The following is a 19748-nucleotide window of genomic DNA, read 5'->3' as shown; positions in this document are numbered from 1 at the left end:
CTTCTGATTTGACAAGCTTCCCCCAAAACCCTAACAACAATATATCAAATAATCCTAATTGTTTCTGGCACCTGTATTTTAAAAAAGGTGAAAGAACAAGTCTCCATGGCCTTCTAGGGGCCCTCTGGGAAATCTCAAAGGTAGTCTTAGGTAAAAAGGTATTCTGAAAGGTATTTAACTTCATTTGAGAGTCAATCTTAGAAACAAACAAAATTGTCTGGAGAGTTGAACACAGGAATAACATTTGGCTACTCATTTCAAAGTGGCAATAAAACATTTAAAATATTTAAAAACAAGCTTAGAAGGTAAGGTGATCATCCACTAAGAGCCTTAACTATTTCATAAGTGAAGAACCTTTATTATCTTAAATAAAATTTCTTTTCTGCAAACTTTCTGCTATTTTCTATTTCCATTCAGGTTTTGTCCTTCACTGTTCTCTTTACTATTCTGGAACAACTAGGCATTTTACTTTAGGACAAAACTATTCTTTTTTTCTTAACACGTTTTATTACTTTGCAAACAAAGTTGTACCTCTCTATCAAGATTGATCATAATAGAGTATCATTTAATTATAACTTTTAACTAAAGGATCTTCTGTTTCACAGAACAAACTGGGAGGATGGATAATTGTCAACTGTCACACATCAGTATTTTAGACTAGCAGAGCTCCTGAATGTACACAACACGACTTTCGACAAACACACACATCTTGTATACAACTTCTCAAAAGGGCAGATATGAACATGGGTGTTAACAGGCCCAAACATATAACTTCTCTGTGGCATATTTTAAAAAAAAAAGCAAAAGTAAATAAACTTAAAATTATATTTAGTAATCAATGTTTCAGAATCCTTTCTTACTTAGAAATTAGTGGCCAGGTGTGGTGGCTCATGCCTGTAATCCCAACACTTTGGGAGGCCAAGGCAGGCGGATCACCCGAGATCAGGGGTTCGAGACGAGGCTGACCAACATAGAGAAACCCCAACTCTACTAAAAATAGAAAATTAGCTGGGTATGGTGGAGCATGCCTGTAATCCCAGCTACTCGGAAGGCTGAGGCAGGAGAATTGCTTGAACCCAGGAGGCGGAGGTTGCAGTGAGCCAAGATAGCACCATTGCACTCCAGCCTGGGAAACAAGAGTGAAATTCCATCTCAAAAAAAAAAAAAGAAAGAAATTAGTTAGGCATCTAATCAATATCCATAAACTCAATACCAGTTCAAGGCTTTATAATACCTGAAAATCTTGGAAATTAATTTCCAAGCTGGCATACTACAAAATATAATTACTGTTCACAAAAGTGTTCAGAGTAATGAATAATTTTAGTTAAGCACGAATTTAGGTATTTCATAACCTTCAGCATCAAATAGAAGTAATGCTAATATATTTGATCAAGGAACCTATATAAGTCTAGAAACAACATACTCAAGTAGAATAAAAATGTAAGCTAGGCTTTCACTTAATGTTGAAAAACCAAAGAAGGCATAGCTGTTTTTATGAAATTAAACATAATAAATTAGTTCATTTGCCAAATTTTTACCTAATTTCCGGGATTTTAAAAATTTATTTGTGTTTTTTGGTTTTTTAGTTTTGTATTTGTTTAGAAACAGGGTCTTGCTCTGTTACCCAGGCTGGAGTGCCCTGGTGCCATCACAGCTCACTTGGGTAATCCCGCTATCTCAGCCTCCCAAGTAGCTAGTACTATCGGCATTTACCAGTATCCTGGCTAAATTTTTAGTTTTTTTGTACAGCCAGGATCTCGCTATGTTGCCCAGGATGGTCCTGAATTCCTAGGTTCAAATTATTCTCCCTCCTCGGCCTCCCAAAGTGCTGGGATTATAGGCATGAGCCACCGTGCCCGGCCTAAGCACTTAATATCTTAATTCAGCCAATTAAATGAGCTCTTTTATTTTGTTGTCATTGTTGTTGTTGATGATTTTTTGACTTTTTAAAAAAATATTTTTCCAACTGGGCATGGTTGCTCACGTCTGTAATCCCAGCACTTTGGGAGGCCAAGGCGGGCGGATCAGTTGAGGTCAGGAGTTTGAGACCAGCCTGGCCAACACGGTGAAACCCTGTCTCTACTGAAAATACAAAAATTAGCCAGGCATGGTGGCGTGTGCCTGTAATCCCAGCTACTCGAGAGGCTGAGGCAGAAGAATCCCTTGAATTCGGGGGGCAGATATTGCAGTGAGCTGAGAGCACACCACTGCACTCCAGCCAAATAGGAAAAATATTTTTCCTATCCTTCTGCAGTTTGCAACTCCTTTATCTTCAGAAAAACTTCTTCTTGAGAGTTTCCTCAGAGCATCTCATTCAGCAATCATTTCATTTTTTAAAAATAGACTTCATTTTTTAGAGCAGTTTTAGGATTAGAGAAAAATTTTGCAGAAATTACATAGAGTTTTGGCCACGTATGGTGGCTGACACCTGTAATTCCAGCACTTTGGGAGGACGAGGTGGGCGGGTCACCTGAGGTCAGGAGTTGGAGACCAGCCTGGCCAACATGGTAAAACCCCGTCTCTACTAAAAATACAAAAATTAGTTGGGTATGGTGGTGTGCACCTATAATCCCAGCTACTCAGGTGGCTGAGGCAAGAGAATCACTTGAACCCTGGAGGCAGAGGATGCAGTGAGCCGAGATCACACCACTGCACTCCAGCCTGGGCAACAGAGCCAGATTCTGTCTCAAAAAAGAAAAACAAAATTAGCTCCATGCAGTGGCGCATGCCTATAGTTCCAGCTACTCGGGAGGCTGAGGCGGGAGGATCACTTGAGTGTGGGAGGCAGAGGCTGTAGTGTGCTGAGATTGTGCCACTGCACTCCAGCCTGGGCGACAGAACAAGACCCTGTCTCAAAACAATAAAAATTAAAATAAAAAAAAATTACATAGAGTTTCCATGTACGACCTTCTTTCCTCCCCTCACCCAATGTTTCTCCTAGCATGTCGCATTGGGTGTGCTGCATTTGTTACAACTGATGGGCCAATACGGATACATTATTAACTAAAGTGCATATTTTACACTAGAGGTCACTCTTTATACATTCCATAGGTTTTGACAGATGCATAATATATCATGTATCCATCATCACAGTATGACACAGAATAATTTGCCCCCAAAATGTCCTGTGGCCCACCTATTCAACCCTCTCTCCCTCCCACTGAACCCTCAGCAACCACTGATCATTTTTTCCACTGTCTCTAGAGTGTTCTCTTTCTCCAGAATGCTGTATAGTTACAATCATACAGCATATAACCTTTTCATATTGCCTTCTTTCACTTAGAAATATGCATTTAAGTTTCCCTCATGTCTTTTCATCGCTTGAAATTTCATTTCACCACTGAGTAATATTCCATTGTATTTATTACCACAGTTTGTTTATGCATTCACCTATTGAAGGACATCTTAGTTGCTTCCAAGTTTTGATAAGTATGAATAAGGTGGCTGTAAATATTTGTGTGCAGGCTTTTGTTTTGGGACATAAATTTTCAACTCAGTTGGGTTAACACCTAGGAGTGCAAATGCTGGATTTTATGGTCAATCTATGTTTAGTTTTGTAAGAAACTGCCACACTGTTTTCAAAGTAGCTGTACCATTTTGCATCCTCACTAGCAATAAATGAGAGTTCCTGTTGTTCTACATTTTTTATAGCATTTTGTGTTGCCAATAAGCATGTAATATAGTATTTCATTGGCGTTTTAATTCACACTTCCCTAATGACATACCATGTTGAGCATCTTTTCATATGCCTATTTACCATCTGTATACTTTCTTTGGTGAGATGTCTGCTCAGATCTTTTCTCCATTTTTTAATTGTTTGTTTTCTTATTCTTGAGTTTTAATGTGTGTATTTTGGATACAAGTCCTTTGTCAGATACATGTTTTGCGAATATTTTCTCCTAGTTTGTGGCTTTTTTTTTTTTTTTAATTCTCTTAACAGTGTCTTTTGCAGAGTGGAAGTTTTTAGTTTTAATGAAGTAAAACATCAATTTTTTTCTTTAATGGATCATGCTTTTGGTATTGTATTTTATTCTTTGTTTTTATTTTTGTTTTCATTTATGGTGTGGTATTTTAAAAGTCATTGCTAAATCGAAGGTCATTTCAATTTTCTCCTTTGTTATCTTTTACAGTTTTATAGCTTTGTGTTTTACATTTAGGTTTATGATCCATTTGGAGTTAATTTTTGTGAAAGGCATAAGGTCTGTATCTAGATTTTTGGTATTGGCCTATGGGTGCCCAGTTGTTCCAGCACAATTTGTTGAAAAAAGTATCCTTTCTCCATTGTCAAAGGTTGGCTATATTTGTGTGGGTCTATTTCTGAGCTCTCTATTCCATCCCATTTATCTAATTCTCTTTCACCAGTATCACACCATCTTGATTACTGTACCTTTATAGTGTTGATGTGTATGAAGTAGAGCTTTATAGTCTTGATGTGGATTGTGCTGGATATTCTGGGTCTTTTGCCTTTCCATATAAACTTTAGAATCAGGGCCAGGTGCAGTACCTCACGCCTATAATCCCAGCACTTTAGGAAGCCAAACTGGGAAGATTGTTTGATCCCAGGGCTTTGAGAACAACTCAGGCAATACAGAGACTCTACAAAAAAAAATTATAAAATTAGCTGGCCATGGTTAGTGTGCGCCTGTAGTCCCTGCTACTTGGGAGGCTGAGGTGGGAGGAATGCTTGAGACTAGGAGTTCGAGGCTGCAGTGAGCTATATTCGTGCCATTGCACTCCAGCCTGAGCAACAGAATGAGACCCTGTCTCTAAACAAACAAACAAACAAACACTATAGAATCAGTTTATCAATATCCACAGAATAATTTGCTGGGATTTTGATTGAGATCGCATTAACTCTATAGAGAAAGCTGGGAAGAATTGACATTTTAATAATGTTGAATGTTCCATGTTCGTTCCAAGGAACATTCATTTATTTAAGTCTTTGAGTTCTTTGAGTTCTTTCACCAGAATTTTGTAGTCTTCTTCATATAGCTCTTACACATATTTTGTTAGATTTATACATAAGTTTTGTTTATTTGTTTGTTTGTTTTTGAAACAGAGTTCTGTCACCCATGCTGGAGTGCAGTGGCACAATCTCGGCTCACTGCAATGTCCGCCTCACGAGTTCAAGCGATCTTCCCACTTCAGCCTCTGACGTAGCTGGGAATACAGACTCGTGCCACCACGCCCAGCTAATTTTTGTATTTTTAGTAGAGACAGGGTTTCACCATGTTGGCCAGGCTGGTCTGGAACTCCAGACCTCAACTGATCCACCTGCCTTGGCCTCCCAAAGTGCTGGGATTACAGGCATGAGCCACCGTGCCCTGCCAAGTATTTCATTTTTTTAGTTCTAATATAAATGGTGTTGTGATTTTAATTTTAAATTTCAATTTTTCATTGCTGGCTTATAGGAGCAATTACTTTTGCATATTAACCTTGTATCCTGCATCCTTGTTACAAAATGGCTTATTGTTTTCTAGGAGGTTCTTGTGGTTTATTTTGTTTTGTTTTTGTCAATTCTTTGAGATTTTCTACATAGACAATTATACTATCTGTGAACAAAGACAGTTTTATTTCTTTGTTCCCATTTAGTCTACTGTTAATATCCTTTTATTGTCTTACTGCATTATCTAGGACTTCCAACACAGTGCTGAATAGGTGACAGGAGACACCCTTGTCTTGTTCCCAGTCTTGAGGCAAAAGCATCTAGTTTCTTACCACTAAGTATGATGTTAGTTGTAGGGATTTTGTAGCAATTCTTCATCAGGTTGAGGAATTATCCCCTCTATTTCTAGTTTGCTGAGAACTTTTTTTAATCATGAATTGGTGTTGTATTTTTTTAATGTTTTCTCTGCATCTATTGATATGATCCTGTGATTGTTTTTCATTAGCTGTTGATAAGATGGATTACATCAATTGATTTTCTAATGTTGAGCCAGTCTTGCATACCTGGACTAAATCCCACTCGGCCTTGGTATACAACTCTTTTTATATGTTCTTGAATTCAATTTTCTATTTTATTAAGGATTTTTGTATCTATGTTTATAAGAGTTACAGGTCTGTTTTGTGTGACGTTTTTGTCTGATTTTTGTACTAGAGTAATGCTGGCGTCATGAAATGAGTTAGGAAGTGTTCCGTCTGCTTTTATTTTCTGGAAGAAATGCTAAAGAAATTGTATTATTTCTTCTTTAAACATTTGATAAAATCACCAGTGAAATCATCCAGGCCTGGTGTTTTCTATTTAAAAGGTTATTAATTGCCGAAACTATTTATTTAATAAATATAGGCCTATTCAGATTACCTATTTCGCTTTGTGTGAGTTTTGGTAGATTGTGTTTTTCCAGGAATTTGTCGAGTTCATCTGGGCCAGCAAATTTATAGGCATCAAGTTGTCTGCAATACTCCTTTATTATCCTTTTGTTTTGTTTTGTTTTTTGAGACAGAGCTTTGCTCTTGTTGCCCAGGCTGGAGTACAATGGCATCATCTCAGCTCACTGCAACCTCCGCCTCCTGGGTTCAAGTGATTCTCCTGGCTCAGCCTCCCGAGTAGCTGGGATTATAGGCACCCACCACCATATCTGGCTAATTTTTTTGTATTTTTAGTGGAGATAGGGTTTCACCATGTTGGCCAGGCTGGTCTCGAACTCCTGACCTCAGGTGATCCATCCGCCTCAGCCTCCCAAAGTGCTGGGATTGCAGCATGAGCCAACGTGCCCAGCCTCCTTTATTATCTTTTTAATGTCCTTGAGATAAATGGTGATGATCCCTCTTTTATTTCTGATATTAATAATTTATGTCTCCAGCCTGGGCAACAGAGCAACACCCTGTCTCAAAAATAAATCGATAAATAATGTACATTTTCTTACCTTTGTTCTTGGTTAGCCTGGCTAGAGGGTCATCAATATTATTAATCTTTTCAAAGAACCGTTCTATGATTTCATGCTTCTCTCCATCATTTTCTTGTGTTCAATTTCATTGATTTCTGCTCTAATTTTTATTATTCCTTTTATTCTGCTTACTTTGGATTTAATTTGTTCTTTTTTAGTTTTCTACAGTAGAAGCTTGGCTTATTGATTTTAGATCTTCTTTTCTAATAGATACATTCAACGCTACGAGTTTCTTTCTAAGCACTGCTTTTGCTGCATCCCATAAATTTTGATCAGTTGTATTTTCATTTAAATGTAGTCCAAAATATTTTTTCATTCTCTTGAGGCTTCTTTAACCTATGTGTTATTTAGAAGTGTGCTGTTTTATCTCCAAATATTTTGGTATTTTCCAGCTATCTTTCTGTTAGAGATTTCTAGTCTAATTCCATTGTGATCTGAGAGAGTATATTGTATGATATCTATTGTCTTAAATTTGTTAAGGTGTGTTTTATGGTCCAGCATATGATCTATTTTGGTGAATGTTCCATATGAGCTTGAGAAGGATCTGTTGTTGTTGGATGATATGTTCTATGCATATTAATTTAATCCAATTGATTAGTAGTGCTATTCAGTTCAACTATGTCCTTACTATTTTCTGCCTGCTGGCTCTGTCAATGGTTGATAGACGCATATTAAAGTCTCCAACTATAGTAGTGAATCGGTCTATTTCTCCTTGCAGTTTGTTTTTGTTTTGTTTTGTTTTTTGAGACGGAGTCTCACTCTGTCACCCAGGCTGGAGTGCAATGGTCCCATCTCTCCTCACTACAACCTCCCCCTCCCGGGTTCAAGCCATTCTCCTGCCTCAGCCTCCAAAGTAGCTGAGATTACAGGCATGCGCCACGATGCCCAGCTAATTTTTGTATTTTTAGTAGAGATGGGGTTTCACCATGTTGGCCAGGCTGGTCTCGAACACCTGACCTCAGGTGATCCACCCACCTCAGCCTCCCAAAGTGCTGGGATTACAGGCTTGAGCCACCGAGCCCGGCCTTTCTCCCTGCAGTTCTATTATGTTTTTGCCTCATGTATTTTGGCATTCTGTTGTTAGGTGCATACACTTTAAGTATTGTTATATCTTCTTGGAGAATTGACCCTTTTGTAATGCCCCTTCTTTTTATCTTTTATTTTTCGGTCTTAAACTCCTGGGCTCAAGCGATCTGTCTGCCTCTGCTTCCCAAAGTGCTGGGATTACAGGCAGGAGCCACCACACCTGATCTTGCCCTTCTTTATCCCTGATAATTTTACTTGCTCTGAAATCTACTTTGTCTGAAATTAATACAATTACTCCAGCTTTTTTAAAAATATAATCAGGGTTAACACGGTTATCTTTCTCTGCCCTTTACTTTTAATCTATAAGTGTGTTTATATTTAAAGTGGGATTCTTATAGACAGCATATACTTGGGTCTTGGTTTTTGATCCATTCTCTGACAATCTCTTTCTTTAGTTGGTGTACTGAGATTATTTACACATAAAATGATTATTGATACAGTTGGGTTAATGTTTACCATATTTGTTGCTGTTTTCTCTTTGATGTCCTTGTTCTTTGTTCCTATTTTTATCTTCCACTCTTTTTCTGCCTTTTGTGGTTTTGATTGAGCATTTAATATGATTCCAGTTTATCTACTTTATCATATTAATTTTGCTTCCTTTTACTTTTTAAAAAAGGTTTGTTCTAGAATTTGCATTTCTAACTAATTCAAGTCCACTTTTAAATAACACTATACCTCTTCATGGGTAGCGCAGGTACTTTATAAAAGGGTATTCCCAATGTCTCCCTCCCATCACTTTGACATTGCTGTAATTCATTTAGCTTATCCATAAGCTATGATTATCCAACATATTGTTGCTATTATTATCCTAAATAAACCCTTACCTTTTAGGTCAGTTAGGAATTTAAAAAGAAGGATTTTATTTTGTTTTATTTATTTATTTATTTATTTTTTGAGACAGAGGCTTGCTCTGTCACCCAGGCTGGAGTGCAGTGGTGCGATCTCGTCTCATTGCAACCTCCACCTCCTGGGTTCAAGTGATTCTCCTGCCTCAGCCTCCCCAGTAGCTGGGATTACAGGCACGTGCCATCATGCCTGGCTAACTTTTGTATTTTTAATAGAGACGGGGTTTCATCATGTTGGCCAGGCTGGTCTCGAACTCCTGACTTCATGATCCACTCGCCTCAGCCTCCCAAAGTACTGGGATTACAGGTGTAAGCCACCAGGTTTGGCCTATTTTTTCTTTATTTATTCCTTCTTGAATGCTTTTCCTTTATGTAAATCCAAGTTTCTGACCTATGTCGTTTTCCTTCTCTCTGAAGAACCTCCTTTAACATTTTGAGGGGCTGGACAGGGTGGCTCATGCCTGTAATCCCAGCACTTTGGTAGGCTAAGGCAGGAGAATCTCTTGAGGCCAGGAGTTTGAGATCAGCCTGGGCAAGATAGTGATACTCCATCTCTAAAAAAAAATTGTTTTTTAATTAGCTGGGAGGCTGAGGCAGGAGGATCACTTGAGCCCAGCAGCTCAAGGTTATAGTGAGCTATGATGGCACCACTGCATTCCAGCCTAGGCAACAGAGTCCCTGTTTCTAAATGAAAATAAAATAAAACTTTTTTTGCAAGGCAGGTCTATTGACAACAAATTATCTCCATTTTTGTTTGTCTGAGAAAGTCTGTCTTCCTCACTTTTGAAGGATAATTTTGATGGATACAGAATTCTGTCCTTTTTTTTTTTTCCTTCAACACTTTAAATATACCACTCTACTCTCTTACTTGCACAGTTTCTGGAGAGAAATCTAGTGTAATTCTTATCTTTGTACCAATAGGTAAGGTGAGTTTTTTCCTCCAGCTTTTTTCAAGATTTTATCTTTGTCTTTGGTTTTCTGCAGTGTGAACACGATATGCCTAGGTGGAGATTTTTGGCATTTATCCTGCTTGATGTTCTCTGGGCTTTCTAGATGTGTGGTTTGGTGTTTGTCATTAATATTAGAAAATTCTTAGCAATTATTAATTCAAATATTTCTTCTGTTCCTTTCTCTCTTTGCCTTCTGGCATTCCCATTACACATATGTTACTCCTTTCTAAATTGTCCCAAAGTTTGGGGATATTTTGTTCCATCTCTGAAATTTCTTTTCTTTTTGCTTTCAGTTTAGGAAGTTTCTATTGACATATCCTCCACCCACTGACTCTTTCCTTGACTGTGACCAGTCTACTAACAAGCCCATCAAAGGTGTTCTTTACTTCTATTACAGTGTTTTTGGTTTTTACCATTTCTTTTTTGTTGTTTCTTAGAGTTTCAATCTCTTTGATTACATTACTCATCTGTTCTTGCATGTTGTCCATTTTTTCCATTAGATCTGTTAACATATTAATCAGTTATTTTTATTTCATTTTGTTTTTTTCAGATGGAGTCTTGCTCTTGTTGCTTAGGCTGGAGTGCAGTGGCACGATCTCAGCTCACTGCAACCTCCACCTCCCGGGTTCAAGCGATTCTCTTGCCTTAGCCTTCCAAGTAGCTGGAATTACAGACGTGCACCAACACGCCCAGCTAATTTTTGTATTTTTAGTACAGATGGGGTTTCACCACGTTGGCCAGGCTGGTCTCCAACTACTGACCTAAGATGATCCACCTGCCTCAGCCTCCCAAAGTGCGAAGATTACAGGCATGAGCCACTGCACCCGGCCTAATCAGTTATTTAAAATTCCCAGTCTAATCACTCCAAAATCTCTGTCATAGCTGAGTCTGGTTCTGATGCTTGCTCTGTCTCTTCAAATTATGTCTTTTGCTTCTAGTATGCCTTGTAAATTTTTTGTTGAAGCTGAGGATGATGTGCTAGAAAAAAGGAACTTCACTGAATACGCCATTAATGTGAAGTGTTATGTTTAACAGGATAGGAGTTAGGCTATGTTTACTGTTTGCTGTAGTCGTAGGTGTCAGATGATTCAGTCTCTCCTAAAGCACTTGCTACTGTTTTCTCTATTCATTTAGGGTTTCCCTCAAAACTCCTTCTTAAATAGAATCTGAGCCTTGCAGTTCTTTCTGTTAGAATCCCCTGACATTATACAGGGGTCCTATTGATGTGGTGGTAAGGTGTGAGGGGAGAAAAAATGTTCTATAGTTCTACAATTATATCTCAGTCTTTTAGTGAGCCTGTGCCCCTGGGCTGTGACCTTCTCAAGTGCTTCTCAGCTTCCTTCCCCACCTCAGGTGAGACAGGAAAGCCTGAAGGGACTAGAGGTGGGTACTTTCCTTTCCCCAGGTCAGTTATGCTCTAGTCAAACTCCAGTCAGCTAGGCTCACTCTGGCAAACATAGTTTCCCTTAGGAGCAGACCTTTGTTAAGATCAGAATGCGCTGGGCATATTTCAAAATGGTTGTTTTTCCTCCTGGAAGCATCAGGGAATTTTCCTTCAATCCCCATAGGCATGCACCACCTCACAAAGCTAATTTTTTTTTCTTTTTTTAAAGACAGAGTCTCGCTCTGTCACCCAGGCCAGAGTGCAGTGGCATGATCTCAGCTCACTACATCCTCCACCTCCCGGGTTCAAGCGATTCTCTTGCCTCAGCCACCCAAGTAGGTGGGATTATAGGCACGCACCACCATGCCCAGCTAATTTTTGTATTTTTAGTAGAGATGGGGTTTTACCATGTTGGCCAGTGTGGTCTCCAACTCCTGACCTCACAGTGAAAATTTGATAGGGCTCCTGGAGGTAAAACTGATGAAAGTGTGCCCCCACCAAGGCAGTCATTCTCACCCAGACCAGAAGCTTTCAGAATAGGAGGCCTTTGGACCTAGAGGGAGAAGAGATTTCTTTCCTTAGCCATTGCAAGGTTTGTGGATGAGACCCCAATAACAAAAGACAGATTAACAAGATAGAAGCATCCAATTTTATTTAATGTAAGTTTTAAGGAACACAAGAGCCTACAGAAATGAAGACCCAAATATACAGGGAAAACTGTATTTTTATGGACAGTTGTGCAGAATTATGATTGGAGGACAAAAGGGTATGATGTGGTGGTAATCAACCAGGGGGAAGTAGCAAAGCCTGTTTGTTCAGATTCCTCTTGGCCTCTCTATGTGACTTTCTTTTCCTTGGGTATAGGGCAAGACACCTGTCACAGGAGGTCTTCAAGGGAGACGGGAGGGAGAAGGCCAGAGAGTGACCTTGCTGCTTCTGCAGTTTTCTTAGTTTCCTTCAGCTTAAAATACTCAATATGCCAAGGTGCCATATTTTGGGATGTCCTGTTCTGAGCCCCGCAGAGCCCACAAGCTCTCGGAATCATCTTGGACGTTTGATTTCTCACGGCCAGGGACATTTTCCTGGGGCTGAGGCCGTTGGAACCAGAACTGTCCATTTTCCTGCCCCTGCAGGTGACAGGCTGGGAAGGAGATCCTCAAGCAAGCAGGCTCTCAAAGCCGAGGGGACCCCAGGCAGGCGCGGAGCTCAGCGAAGCCAGAAGGAGCGCGCCGGGGGCAGCCCAAGCCCGGGGTCTCCCCGGCGGAAGCAAACAGGGCGCAGGAGGCACAGAGAAGAGCTGGGGGAACAGGAGCGGAGCAAGGCAGAGAGGACCTGCGAGGGGAGGAGAAAGCGGGACGAGAGGGCTTCCTTCAAGGAGCACACAGCAGCCCCAAAGAAGGAAAAGGAGATTCCGAGGAAGGAGGAGAAGTCGAAGCGGCAGAAGAAACCCAGGTGTGTTGGGGCTCTGATTCTGGGCGTTCGCTCCGCGTGCTCCCGCTCCTTCGCGGCCCTTCTCCTTCCCCCATGAGGGACTGATGTCCCCCTCCCTAGTGAGAGGCAGCCCGTGCCCTCGCTCTGGCTTCCGTGTCTCCCAGCCCTTACCACTGCCCCACTCTGCGATGGGTTCTTTATCCCAGAACCGGGGTGAAGATCGCGGGTCCTCGCAGGTGGAGTGGCCACGGGCTCTCCACTCCAGCGTCTCACGGCACACTGGTGAAGCGGAGCGCGGGTGATGAAGTGACAGGGCAGCAGGGTGGGACAAGATCCCGCGTCCCCTGAATTTCAGCTGGTGACTCACCCCAGCTCTTGAAGAGGAGGAGCTGAGAGACATGAACAAAATTAGATTCAGGAACCATCCGAGGGCTTAAGCACACCTCTTTCCGTCTTCCGGATCTGGGCCAGTTTCCTATTCTGGAAATGTGGCACTGGTCTAGGAGACCTTCAAGGATGCTACCAGCTCTGAAATTCTGGAGCTTGGAGGTTTTATTTGTTTTGCCTCCTTTGTTCCATTACCATTAGCACCAACTAGCACGTGTGGGTTAGTGGACAGGGCCAGCTTATGGCATCAGAAAGTGAAGATTTGGGGTTCGTGTTTTTGCTATTAATTTTAATAGGTGTCTCTCTCTTTGCCTCCCTTTTTCAATCATTGAGGATAATAGATGCCTTATTCGTTGCTCATATTGTTTTAAGAATTCCTTGTGATAGGAATAGGAAGGCTTTTGCAACAGTTGGGAAAATTAGGATTATGGTGAAGAGTTGATGTTCCTTCCCGGTGGTTTGTAGCAAATCCTTTTTGCCCACAGCTTCAGTTGGGTGCTCCATCTTCCTCTCCACCTTTACAGAGAGGCTCTTAAACAAGGCCACTGATTTTTTCCTGTTGCCATGCCAACCATCCTGGCTTGGTTAGAGCCTTTGTCTACTGTCTGGTTGCTCCCAGACATGAACTAAAGAGGTAAAGGGTGCATCGTGCCCTTGGCCATTTAAAAATAACGTGAATGCACCGTTAATGGGCTCTGGGTGCCCTGAACTTTAGAGGGAGCCTGTACCATCCCAATGGGCCACAGACTCATTTACGTCATTTTCAGCTGAGGGCCATACGAGAGCATTAGAGAGATGAAAACATTCGGTTCCTGTTGCCTAGATACTGACAGTGTGGCAGAGGAGATAACACATAGGCATTGGTAATCCTAAGACAAGGCAGAAAGCAATATGCATGCAAGACAGGACTTGATGGAGCACTGAATTCCTGGGGTGCTGGGCCATCAGGGTTCCTCCATGGAGAAGGTGAACATCCCAGTGAGGCTTTGCACAACAGGTGGAATCTAAATAAGCAATGACTGAATGTCCAACACCCTAAACTGTGGGAATACCCTACGCAGAGGCTCAAAGGCAGATATCATCGATTGGGTGTGCATGAAGTATGGCAAAAAAAAAAAAAAAACAAAAACTCCATGTTCTAGGCTTTTCAACCTTCAACGGCATCCTAAAACTTCTCCTTTGCTCCCCAGGAGTTAATCAGAAGCTAAAACACCCTGATGCTGCTGCAAACCTGTCTCTAAAACCTGCAGTAACCCAAGCCCACACCCTGATACTGCCATTTATGAAACACGCTCAGGCTGCCCAGCCATAACCCTTCCTTAGTCCTTTCCTTTAACCCGATTGGGCACTGTCTCACTCAGCTTAGAGTCACTATTTTTTATCACTAAAGGAGTCAGAATAGGCTGGAGGCTGTAAGGAGCACACACAGACACTTGGATTTTGTGACAATTGAGCACATAGTATTATCTGGGAGATGGAGAGGTCCCCAGCTGGAAATTCTCCACAGCCCTGCTGTCCAATACGACAGCCACTAGCTGCATGTGGCTGCTGAGCACTTGAAATGTGGCCAGTGTGACTGAGCAACTGAATTTCTCATTTAATTGTGACTCAGTGTTAATACCACTGAGCTGACATACGAGTTGGTGAATTTACTTAATTTGGACGGATGTAGTTTTGAAACTGATTTGATTTGACTTTGAAGCCAAAACAGTTCTTCTACAAAAAGACAAACTACTGTTGTCAATGCAGATACAAATATCAAAGGAAAACCATATTTTGCTACTTGATTCAGTTATTGGGAATCTTTTAAGTATGTCTAAAACAATTTGGGCAAATCTACTTTTTCCACCTATAAACTTATGAAATATAAATACAAATTAAATATACCTGATGAAAGTTTAACATCTGAATAGCCTTGCAGTATGAGTACAAAATGAATACCGACCTTTGAAGACAGTATTTTTTAAAGGACTGAAATATCTCTAATAATTTTATATTGATTACAGGTTAAATTCCAGTTTTTAATATATTTGATTAAATAAACTGTATTATTAAAATTGCTTTAATCCATTGCTTTTTACCACTTCAGGGTGGCTACTAGAAAAATTTGCATTGCAGTAAGTGGCTTGTGTCCTATTTCTGTTGGGGAGCACTGAGCTGGCGTGTGGTTTGTGGGAGGACTCAGAGAAATGGAGGATGGGGAGGCAGCCCTCCGGGGCCCTGGGCTACAGGACAGACTTTTGGCCTCCGCTGCCAGGCAATGGGAGTCACTGATGGCTTCTGAGCAGGGGGCAGGAGTGCCATCTTGCCTGTGGGCTCCTCCTCATTCTGCAGCACCTGAGGACACCACCTCCTTTCCAACTCCCCTCTGCCTCTGCCCTGGCTCTGCCTCCAGATCATCCTCCTTGGCCTCCAGTGCCTCTGGTGGGGAGTCCCTGTCTGAGGAGGAATTGGCCCGGATCCTGGAGCGGGTGGAAGAAAAAAAGAAGCTCATTGCCACCATGCGGAGCAAGCCCTGGCCCATGGCAAAGAAGCTGACAGAGCTCAGGTGAGCAGGCTGCGGACCAACCAGGGCCTTCCGATGTCCACAGCTCCTTCTGATGGGAATGGGAGCCCCTCCCTCCACATTGCCCCAAAGCGGCTTGATGTGAAGGGGGATGCTCCAGCGAGGAGCACAGCGCTCAGGGAGCCCCATGAGAGCCAAGGCAGCCCTGCTGTTTGCCAGCACCACAGGGCCTGGAGGGGGAGCCACGGAAGACTCAGAGGACTCCCCACCTGTGTCCATGCCTTCCCCTGCCTGGCTGCCCCTTTTATCCCATACCGCACCTCATCTTGTGGCTTCCGTGCCTCCCTCACAGCCCAACAGAGACATGCCTTCTCCCGGAAGCTTTCCAGAGCCCCTCCTCCTCAAGAGCAGCTCTCTCTCATGTTCCTGGAGCACCCAGTGTCTCTCCATGTGTACACACTCTCACTTGCGTGATTTGCATGGTGAGCGGGAGACGGTCTGTCTGAGCCACTGTCACATCCCCATTGCCTGGCACAAGGCCAAGCTGGCCCCCATGCAGCATGAATATCACTCTGTGAATAGCAACAGGCCTCCTGCCCATGCCACTCGACTCCTGTTTTCTACTCACCCACTTCTTTGGTTTCCATGCAAAAGGCTGATGCACGGAGCATTTGATGATTCTGGGGTCTTTGCTGCAGTTTTAAAATAACAGTAGACTCACACCTGTAATCCCAGCACTTTGGGAGGCCAAGATGGGTGGATCACTTGAGGTCAGGAGTTTGAGACCAGCCTGGACAACATGGTGAAACCCCATCTCTACTAAAAAGACAAAAATTAGCCGGGCGTGGTCGTGGGCACCTGTAGTCCCAGTTACTCAGGAGGCTGAGGCAGGAGAATCGCTTGAACCCACGAGACAGAGGTTGTAGTGAGCCGAGATCATGCCACTGAACTCCAGCCTGGAGACTGTCTCAAAAAAAAAAAAAAAAAGAAAAGAAAAGAAATAAGAGCTGTAGTCATATTACATACTTTTTGAGTTTCTGCTAAAAAGTTCCTATCCAACATGACCGTTTTCCCCAAGGTCCCTCTGTTTCTTTGCCACAGCGTTGGGGGTGACACTCCCCCCGTTTCCTCTGTAGGAAGCCCATGCTCCCTGGCTCCTCTCATACCTGAGTTTCCTCATTGCTCAAGTCAAACTCCTCACCCTTTATTAAGCAGAGCACTTTGGCAGCCATGTTTTGGCACTATTTACCCCAGGAGGCACAGTAAATATCTAGCTGCACCAACACTGGGCAGACCCTGACAAGGAAAACAGAGCTTACCCCATGGCCCTGCAAATTATTATGTCATCTCCTATATGGCTGCAAGAAGAAACACCTCCTGGTAGTGCCTCCAGGCCTCTGCTTTAGGCCAGTGCTGCTGAGCACCAGAGCTTTCTGCAATGACGGAAATCAGCCTAAATCTGCACTGTGTAACACACAGCCACTACCACGTGTGGTTACTGAGTGCTTAAAACAGATTAGTGTAACTGAAAAACTGATTTTTTTGTTTTAGCTTTTATTTAAACTTAAATTTATGTATAGCATAGTGACTATAATTAATAACAATATATTAGACACCTGAAAATTGCTAAGAATAGATTATAAGTGTTCTCACCACATACAAGAAACAAGTATGGGAGATAATGCATACGTTAATTAGTTCGATTTAACAATTCATAATGTATATATATATCAAAACATCATGTACACCATAAATATATACAATTTATGTTTAAGAGACAGAGTCTTGCTCTGTCACCCACGCTGGAGTCCAGTCCACCGTGTTAACTCACTGTGGCCTTGAATTCCTGGGCTCAAGTGATCCGCCTGCCACAGCATCTCCAGTAGCTGGGACTACAGGCATATGCCATCATACCTGGCTAATTTTTAAATTTTTTTGTGGATACAGGGTCTCGCTATGCTGCCCAGGCTGATCTCGAACTCCTGGACTCAAGCGATCCTCCCACCTCAGCTTCCCCAAGTATTGTGATTACAGGCATGGGCCACCACACCTGGCCCATTTGTCAATTAAATAATAAAATAACAAATTAATTTTAAAAATTTAAATAGTCCCATGTGGTGAGTGGCGACAGTGTGGAAGCTAGGCTCAGCTCTGGGCTGTCTTCCTTCTCAGCCTCCTCTTTTTTTTTTTTTTTTTTTGGAGATGGAGTATCGCTCTGTCGCCCAGGATGGAGTGCAGTGGCACAATCTCGGCTCACTGCAACCTCCGCCTCCCAGGTTCAAGCGATCCTCCTGCCTCAGCCTGCTGAGTAGCTGAGACTACAGGCGCCCACCACCATGCCCAGCTAATTTTTTGTATTTTTAGTATAGACGGGGTTTCACCGTGTTAGCCAGGATGGTCTCAATCTCCTGACCTCATGATCTGCCCGCCTCGGCCTCCCAAAGGGCTGACATTACAGGCATGAGCCACCGCACCCGGCCCTCCGCCTCCTGTTTTTGAATCCTTTCTCCCTGCTCCCTCCAAGCCGGGCTCCTTCTCCTGCCAGCAGGACAGAACAGCCATCTGTCACTCTAATAGAACCTCACTCTCACTCAGGTGTCACCAGAACACATCTTTTATTAACAGTGGAAAAAGTGCAGCCTTGATGCCTATGGAAATGAGATCTCCAGCTGGCTGGAAGTCTCAGGGACCGTGACAATTCCTGAGGGCTCCTCAGCTGCCAGAGGAGAAATCTGACATCTCCTCCCTGCCTCTGAGGGGCAGAGTTCCTGGGGCTGGCAGGATAGGAAGAAGCTAAGGCCTGAGAAGCCAAGGAGACCTATGCCTCTCTCACTGGAGTGGGTCTCCCCAGCAAATAGTGGGTCTGCTTCCCCTGGGCCTCCCTCCTGTCTCTTCCTAGCTTCTTCCCTTCCCCAAGGCTCCTTATCCTGGACTCAGGTTTAAGGCTCTCCAGCTTCTAGTCTCCACCCAAGACGGTGCCTCTGCCTAGAAGATCTGTGCTTTCTTGTGGCCGGGCGTGCTGGCTCACGCCTGTAATCCCAGCACTTTGGGAGGCTGAGGCAGGCAGATCACTTGAGGGCAAGAGTTCGAGACCAGCCTGGCCAACATGGTGGAACCTCATCTCTACTAAAAATACAAGTTAGCCAGGCGTAGTGGTGTGTGCCTGTAATCCCAGCTGCTTGGTGGCTGAGGCAGGAGAATTTTTTAAACCAGGAAGTGGAGGTTGCAGTGAGCCGAGATCATGTCACTGCACTCCAGCCTTGGTGACAAAGTGAGACTCTGTCTCCAAAAAAAATATGAAAACAAAAGGCTGGCTGGACATAAAAAGCAACAGCAGTGAGTTGGGGCAAACCTGAATTCACACCTCTGCCACATCTGGAGACTTTGGTTGGCTACCCAATCCCTCTCAGGGTCTCTTCCTTCCCTTAACCTTTCTGAGCCTAATAATTCTCACTTGTAAAATGGGAATAATAACATCTACCTCACAGCGTTGTTCAAACAATTTCAAAGTATTTTTATTAAGTGCCCAGCATATAATATGCAATTAATAAACGGCGATTACTGTTATTATTAAAGCTTGAACATCTTTTATGCCTGACACTATGCTGAGCTCTGAGAGATGAGGTTGGGCAACAAAGATGAATCAGGGAAGCATGTGGACATCATCAATAATGATACACGGTAGGATGTGAAGTTGGCATAACAGCTTCTAGTGCCCATGAATCGGGGATATTTGCTTTAATCATAGAATTAATCAGGTCTGTCTCTCAGCTTTGTCCAAAGCCTGATGTCTTAGAAAATTACCCAAACTGCTTTCTTTCTTCAGAGTGATTAGAGGACTTCTGCTTCTAGGTAGATGGAGTAGAGACGCTTTTCCCTATTCTTCCCACTAAGTACAATGAAAACCCTGAATGCTATATTTAAAGCAAATATAAGAAGATTTGAAAAGGTAGAAAGAAGAAGGCAAACTGGCTAAGAACCTCAGGACCAAAGGGATGACCAGGGCATGGAGTTCCTTGGATTTTCTTTTTTACCTTCTATATCCCAGACTGGCTATTGGAAAAGCTGGCAACCCCAAAACTCCAATGGATGCAGCCAAAAAAAATGCCCCAAGAAAAATCTGCTATTTCTAGCCAAAGGACCAGGAAAGAAACAGACTGGCCAGACAGAAAACTTTTGGACAATAACTGTTCTCCAGCCAAATACCACAGACAAAACAACAGCCCCCACTGCCAACCCTGGCAGCAAAGGCAAGTGGGGAAGCCTGGATAC

General features: G+C 42.6%; 1 protein-coding gene and 1 long non-coding RNA gene across 2 annotated transcripts in view; one reads left to right on the top strand and one right to left on the bottom strand.

The window, feature by feature from the left end:
• Window positions 1-19748, top strand: part of TMC2 (transmembrane channel like 2) — a 108543-nt gene that overhangs the window by 10875 nt on the left and 77920 nt on the right. The window contains exons 3-4 of the mRNA XM_054466653.1: window positions 12286-12604; window positions 15366-15518. Of these exons, the coding sequence (XP_054322628.1) occupies window positions 12286-12604; window positions 15366-15518 (472 nt within the window). The remainder of the gene's footprint in view (window positions 1-12285; window positions 12605-15365; window positions 15519-19748) is intronic.
• LOC134738930 (uncharacterized) overlaps window positions 11783-19748 on the bottom strand; it is a 29129-nt gene continuing 21163 nt past the window's right edge. Inside the window, exons 2-3 of the long non-coding RNA XR_010125217.1 lie at window positions 16105-16439; window positions 11783-12972 (exon numbers count right to left, since the gene is read on the bottom strand). This is a non-coding gene — a long non-coding RNA (uncharacterized LOC134738930). The remainder of the gene's footprint in view (window positions 12973-16104; window positions 16440-19748) is intronic.

Source organism: Pongo pygmaeus, chromosome 21, assembly GCF_028885625.2.
Source record: "Pongo pygmaeus isolate AG05252 chromosome 21, NHGRI_mPonPyg2-v2.0_pri, whole genome shotgun sequence".
Taxonomy (NCBI): Eukaryota; Metazoa; Chordata; class Mammalia; order Primates; family Hominidae; genus Pongo; species Pongo pygmaeus.
This window is presented reverse-complemented; position numbering and strand designations above follow the sequence as displayed.